Below are 7152 nucleotides of genomic sequence, written 5' to 3' on the forward strand. Positions count from 1 at the left end.
TAAATGAAAAAATCACGACCAAGGAAAACACGGAGTAGAACAAAACGTCAATTATCACACGTCTCCTGACTGTAAAGTCTGCCTGGAGTTGCTGTCCATTGTTTACTAAAACAGCCGCTCCCGTTAGATGTTTCCAGTTTACTTCGTTTCAGTGCTTCTTTGCTGTGGTTGCGGTTTTCGTTTTGCTGTGACAGATAGTGCTGCGGCTAACACCGTCTTACTGAGAGCTTTGTGCTTCTCTTGAGTGATTATTCAGGATAAATTCCCAGGAGAGAGATTGCAGGATCAGAAGGTCTGAACTTCTGTGCACCTCTAGCTCCGAAGCACCAGATTGCTTTCTGAGCGAGTCCTACCGGTTTATAATCTAACTTCCTGGCCTGTTCTTTAGCTGGGAGTTGAGCCCCCGCATATGTGGGAGGGGTCTTGGCCTGGGGCAGGGGTGGGGTGCACAAGTTCCTGTTGACAGGATGGGCAGGAGAGGAACAGAAGGTGCCATCTGCCCTGAGGGAGCTCCGAGGGTGAGGCTACCTGTCTTTCGAGCTGTGTGGTGATGGTCAAGGGCCCAGGCCTGATGGGCATCGTCCTCTCCCCCCCTCTCCCCAGCCAGTGATGGCCATGCTGTGTCCTGTATGCCAGATCTGGGTTCCCTGTGCTGTGGGAAAACCAATACTGCTTATATCCTGCCCCCTGCAGTGTAAGAGGGCCATGAGGGAGGGCTGTGGCATTGTGGTGGGCACCAGGAGACCATGGAGCCTTCATCCAGGAAGAGCAGTCAAAGCACCGTCATGTATGATATTAGTGTTGATAAAAAGCCCTGTGGTCAAAGAGATTGGCAGTGCCCCAAGGGCTCCAGTCATATCTTCTCCATGAGACAGGGAGCCCTCCAATGGCAGGGCCCATAGATCAGGAATTCCCCAAAGATGGGAACAGTGTCTTTCCTATTTGCTTGAGAGCCCCACAGGGGCTGTCTCCCATCCTATAAGGTGCCTCCTGGGAGCATAGTTCCTTACCTCCTTCCACAGACTGGGAGCCTCATGAGGGCAGGGACCATGTTCTTCCTCTCTCTTGGGGTTCTGCATCTCCAACACACACAGTGGATGTTCTCGCTGGTGCTGGACTCTTGGAGTAACTAGACAGTCAGCTTCTTGGAATGGTGTTGAACGTCTGGAATTTTTCAGTGTCAGACACTTCACCATTCATTGAACAGGGGCCATGTGCAGAGGCTGAGCCCTTGGCCTCTGGCTCCTGGCCCCTTCTACTTTCATCTGGCTAATTGTAGAACCAGACTCTTGGCTGGTCTAGAAGAGGCTTCAGGAAGGAAGGGGGAGGTGGTGGGATGGTGGCAGCTAGAATGGGCATCTCTTACTCCAAGAGGGGTGCTCTCTCCGGAAGTTTGGGCCAGGGGTCAGGGCTGCCTGCAGCATCTCACAGATTGGTCCAGAGGAGCAGGGCTAAGCTAGCCGCCCAGGAGGTGTAGTACTTAGGTAGCACTAAGGCTTCATGGAGTCCTTTCCCTACATTACCTGCTCTCACCGAGGAGAGCGCCTGAGTGTGGGAACAAGTCGGTACAAGTTAACAAAACTCAGGGGAAAGAAACTGAGGTCCAGGGAGGTAAATGATCAGCCCAGGATTACACAGGTTAGAAAAAATGAGGACTCCACCCTTCTCTGACTTTAAGTCCAGATCTCTTTGCTCTTTGGGGTCCCTGTGAAGAGTCTGAGGACTGCTCTGTAGACAGAACAAAGAAGGGGCTTCCGTTGCAGGAAACCTACTCTCCCACCTATGCATGGACTCCCAGCCTTAGAGCTAAGGCAGTCCCTGCTTCGAGCTGTCCTCAGTCACTAATACCTCAGTGTGAATGAGTTTGAAACCCTTCCTAAGAGCCATGCAAGAGTGAAAGTGTTAGTTGCTCAGTCGTGTCTGACACTTTGCGACCCCGTGGACGGTAGCTCATCAGGCTCCTTTGTCCATGAGGATTCTCCAAGCAAGAATACTGCAGTGGGTTGCCATTTCTTCCTCCAGGGGATCTTCCTGACCCGGGGATTGTACCCAGGTCTCTCACATTGCAGGCAGATTCCTTACCATCTGAGCCACCAGGGAAGTTCTAAGAGCCTTGGGAGATTAGGAATCCTGTAAGCCTCAGTCCAGGGAAATTCAGGGACCAGAGACAGAGGAAGGAGAAGCAACTTGGTGCCCCCAGAAACACATGCTGCTGACCTCAGGTTTGACCACCGGCTGCCAACTCTCCAATCCTTCCCCCTGCCATTTTCTCGTAGGGCTTTCTTTCTACATGGAGCAGAGTAAGAGCATTTCAGCCTTTCTTTAGAGGCTTTTATGACTCAAGGACAGGGGATAAGCATCTTGAGGGCACATGATAAGGAGCTGGAGGTGCCACAGGGCTAAGATTTCTGTCCCAGCTCCACCCTGCAGGCTGGGCAAGGACCCCAGAGGCTGCCCTGCCTCCAGTCCAGCCTGGGCAGCTTCACCTCCAGCTGTCTTTTTCATCCTGCTAAACTCCCTCTGTGCTTCCTCCGCAGTTTTCATGAACACAGCCATCCCCATTGCAGCTGTCCTCATCGTAAGTGGATCCTTTCTCCGTCTCCCATTGTTGGGGGGTTGGTTGGGGGCAGTGGGGATTTCTGGAGTGAGAGATTCCCAGGGTTTGGCCTTTCTGTACAGGGGCTTCAGGAGCTAGGTGCAGCAGGGGCACTGAGAACAGGGTCACGGATGGCAAGTCTGTCTGTATATGGAGCTGGTCGCTTCTCCACACCCCATCCAGGCAGACAAGACCTCTGCCTCCCAGCCTGGAAGACCTGATGCTTAGTCTCGAGAGCAATTAAACTTTCTTTTAAAAAGTGCCATCAAACTTCTTCATTATAAAAGAGAGACACGTTTTTGTAGAAACGTTGGGGAATTCAGAAGGGAAAAGGCAAAGAGAACTTAATTCACCCATAATCCCACTGGCAACAACTTCAATGTGTTTCTTTCCAGTCTTTTCTTGAGTCACAGAATACAGCATTTTTACAAAAATAGGATTGTGCTTCACACGCAGTTTTGCAACCTTTTTAAAATTTAAGACTATGACATGAACAATTCTCTGTGTCATTAAATATCACAGTGGTGGTTTTCTAAAGCAATTTTGGCCAAAGCTGTGTGGGAGCTGAGTAGTGGGGGCCAGCAGCACACCCCTCCAAAAAGGCCACACGCCCACAGCCCCTTCTCTCAGGACTCCCATCCTTGACTTCTGTGACTGCTGCAGTTCTTTAAAGAGATGCATTTCTTTCCCCCGGGGCCGGAGTCCCTGAACTGTGTCAAGTTCACAGCCTGTCAGTCACGCTTGGGAATTCACTTTCAATATGACTTATTGGGCTGGTTCCCAGCCTGGCTCTTGGGGAACTGTGGGTAACAGAGGCTACCGAGCCAAGCCAGGTAGCCGGAGGCTGGGGGGCACAGCTGAGGAGGTGGTTTTGTAAATAGCATGTTTACATTTTCCGGCTGAGGACTGTTGTCTGAGAGTGGGCAGAGCTGACCTAACCTGAGGGCTCCTGGTGTTCCTGGAATGAAGGAGGCAGGGCCAGGAGGGATGGTTCCATGAGATGACTCTGAGGATGACAGCATCTCCAACCAGAAGTTCCCCTGGATCCCTTGCTCCCCGCTTCTGGTTTCCTTCCCCGGAGACTGAGGCCTGCCAGTGTGGGAGGGGCCCGTGCCCTGAATCCCGCTCTGCTCTGTCTCATTTGTGCCTCTGTCCACAGACCTTCGTGGGCCACGTCAGCTTCTTCAGAGAGGCCGACTTCTCCCCCTCAGTGGCCTTCGCCTCCCTCTCCCTCTTCCACATCCTGGTCACACCGCTGTTCCTGCTGTCCAGCGTGGTCCGGTCCACCGTCAAGGCTCTGGTCAGGTGAGAGGAGGGGTCCGGCCAGGGCGACAGGCTGCTCATGTGTCGGGCCCAGGCTCGCTCTGGCAACCACAGCAACCATAGCTGTTTGGTCCCGGGATACGCCTGCCTGTTGATGTGGGCTTTGCTGAAGCTGGTTGTGGTTGGTCAGAGGGACATAGTCCATGTGTAGCTCCCCTCTACACCATCCCTGAGAAGGACTAGCCAAATTTCTTATGTCCTCCAAGGAGAGGGAATTCAATGTCACCTTCAAGACAACTCCATAAAAAAAAAGAAAAAAAATCGACTTTGAGCCGAACTTGGTATATCCTCATAAATTCTAACCATTGCTCCAAGTTCTGCCTTCCAGAGCCACTCAGAATGAACATCATCCCTCTCCCACATGATGACAGCCCCGCAGATGTTAGAAGGCATCCCTGAAATCCTTGTCTTCCCCAAGCTGAACACCCGCGGTCTCTCCACGGGACTCAGCACCTTCACAGTCCCGGTTGGTGAAGAGGCTTTCCCCAAGCACCTGCACCCCCTGTCTCTAACTGGCCTGCACTCTGGGAGGCCCCACTTCAGGGCTCAAGAGCCCAGTGGTGACTCTGCCACTCTCCCAGAGGCATCACCTTCTTGGGAGTGAAAGCCTGGAGGTAAAAGGCTGAGGCTCTAGCTGGGGAATGCCACAGCTGGAGTGTGAAGATCTCCCGAAGCCGCTGAACTAGCTTTGTGAAAGCAACGGGCAGGCGTGCCTCTGGGGAGAGCTGGCTATGTCCTTCCTTATCACCAGTGGGACCAGACAGGAACAAACGTCCTCTGTACTCAAACCCCTCCAGCCTTGTGGGAAGTGACATCCCTCTCCTGAACCCTGGCAGGTCCGAGGCAGCTGGCAGGAGGGGTGGCTGTTGGAATGAAGTAGCTGATGGAAAGAGGGTCAAGGATGGAGGGGCATAACACAGCAGAGCTGTGGTCATAGGAGAATCTCACTAGGGAGTAGCTGGCTGGAAAGGGATTAGCTCCCATTTCCAGGATCAACTGTGTTGACTCACTTTTAGTGACATTGTGAAACAACTAATGATCAACCCTCCTCCCCCACCCCTACCCCAGCCGATGATTCTGTGTAGAACCCATATATTCAGAGGTGTTACAGCTATGGGGAATCTCTTGCCTGACCCAGAAGCATTTCTATATAAATACTCCTCATCTCACCTCAGGATAGCTACAGCCTTTTTAAAGAAGGAGACCAGACTCTGGGCTGAAAGTGGGAACATAACACAGCCTGAAGCTTTACCCTAAGTCAGCTCCATCTCCCACTCCTTGCCCCCGCACCACCCCACCAAGCTATGTTGGAATGGGGACAGAAGGAGAAGCAGGCAGAGGCTGGCAGTCTGCTCCTTGTATGGGGAGAGACTGTGTGCTCAGAACAGAGATAGGGGTGGGGTGGCCCCAGGCTGTTGGAAATTTTAGCAAAAGGTGGGATTGTATGAACAATTCTCAAGATTCCCCAGACACCTTGCCCACCCCTAGGGATAAGAGAGAATGAATCAAGTGAAGATTCTGGAACCTCCTCTGAGTTCATAAGGAAATGCTTGGGGTGGAGAATAGCCTTTTCCTCCTTGAGTTGGGAATAATACTTCTTCCACACCTCCCCCAGCAAGATCAAATTATTTAATGGGGATTCAATTATGTGCTTATAAACCATTTAACAGTGTCCGCTGTGTAGTTAGTAGTGATGTCATGTCATGTCTGACTCTTTGTGACCCCATGGTCTGTAGACTGCCAGGCTCCTCTGTCCATGGAATTCTCCAGGAAAGGGTACTGGAGTGGTTAGCCATTCCCTTCTCCAGTGGATCTTCCTGATCCCAGGATTGAACATGGGTTTCTTGCATTGCAAGCAGATTCTTTACTGTCTGAGCCACCAGGGAAGCCCCAACTCAATGGTTAATAGCCAATCCTAATCCTAACTAACCTATCAGAACTCCCATAAACCCCAACACCAACTATCCTTCGGTCTAATAACCAGACTAACCAACTAACTTTAAACTAACCCTAAAACTAGTCAGTCCCTCCTAATCCATGCCCTAACCTACTCCAGCTGACTAGTCAACACTAATAACCCTAGTAACTCCTATTGCCCCCACAGAATGGCCCTGGTCTGTCCCTTCTTGTGTGGGCTTTGTGGGGGCCACAGCTGGAACCTGAAGTCTTCTCAGAACTGCTCTCTCAGGCCTCGCCCTCCTCCCTCTCCCCTCCTCTCTGCCCCCCCCGGCAGGGTGAGGGGTGTCTGCGCTTCCTCTGCAGCGTGCAAAAGCTCAGCGAGTTCCTGTCCAGCGCAGAGATCCGTGAGGAGCAGTGTGCTCCGCGAGAACCCGCGCCCCAGGGCCAAGCCAGCAAGTACCAGACGGTGGTGAGTGCCCCCCTGCCCTGCACCCCAACCCCGGTGTATTTCTCTAACGCCTGCAGCTCGAGCCCTGCTGTTGTCCTGCCTCAGCTTCTTTGCACAGCTCCCAGCCCCTGGGCCCTCACCTCCTCTAATAAACTCCAGCCCCTCAAGGTTGTGAACCGCAAGCGTCCAGCCCGGGAGGATTGTCGGGGCCTCACGAACCCACTGCAGAGCCTGGCCCCTGGCACAGATGGGGATGCTGACAACTGCTGTGTCCAGGTGAGTCCTAGACCCTGCACCTCCATGCCCGGCCACCCAGCACCATCTCCACAAGGGAGCACAATGTCTGAAGGATCAGACACCTGGGTCCTGAGCCCTCTGCCCTGGATGGAGGTCACCCTGCCTGCCTGTAGTGTCCATAGGAGCCCTGAGACCAGGGCCAGTGCTTCAATCTCCACCAAGTGGGGGCACCTGTGGCCATCCTCTGGGGAGGGTGCCTCAGGTAGAGGTCTGCATGAGAAGGCCATGCTCCAACTCCCCTGCCTTGGAGGTGGACTGGAATCAGTGTGTGTTTTGTTTTTTTTTTTTGCTTTCATGGGGGAGGGGAGGCAAGACTATTCACACCAAACTCAGCTGCCTTTCTGTTCTCTTCTGGTCGGTGGGGTGCCCCTAATGAAGATCATTGGAGGCTTCTTCACGTGGACCCCCGATGGAATCCCCACACTGTCCAACATCACCATCCGCATCCCCCGAGGTATGACCCGGCTCACACCTCCATCATGGTCTAGGGGTGTCCCCCCTCAGAATCATGTCTGAAGTGCCCCCTCCCCATGTTCCACTGAATGACAAGGAGAGAAAAAGAAAAATCAGGACCAATTGAGCAGCTGCT

The 7152-nt window shown here is 52.9% G+C and overlaps 1 protein-coding gene across 2 annotated transcripts in view; it reads left to right on the forward strand.

Moving 5' to 3' along the window:
- ABCC8 (ATP-binding cassette, sub-family C (CFTR/MRP), member 8) overlaps window positions 1-7152 on the forward strand; it is a 79700-nt gene that overhangs the window by 39194 nt on the left and 33354 nt on the right. For both annotated transcript variants that reach the window (XM_010830524.1, XM_010830525.1), the window contains exons 12-16: window positions 2538-2578; window positions 3756-3901; window positions 6182-6287; window positions 6426-6542; window positions 6942-7017. In XM_010830524.1, coding sequence (XP_010828826.1) covers window positions 2538-2578; window positions 3756-3901; window positions 6182-6287; window positions 6426-6542; window positions 6942-7017 — 486 coding nt within the window. The remainder of the gene's footprint in view (window positions 1-2537; window positions 2579-3755; window positions 3902-6181; window positions 6288-6425; window positions 6543-6941; window positions 7018-7152) is intronic.

This window comes from Bison bison, unplaced genomic scaffold (assembly GCF_000754665.1).
Source record: "Bison bison bison isolate TAMUID 2011002044 unplaced genomic scaffold, Bison_UMD1.0 scf7180017864518, whole genome shotgun sequence".
Classification (NCBI taxonomy): Eukaryota; Metazoa; Chordata; class Mammalia; order Artiodactyla; family Bovidae; genus Bison; species Bison bison.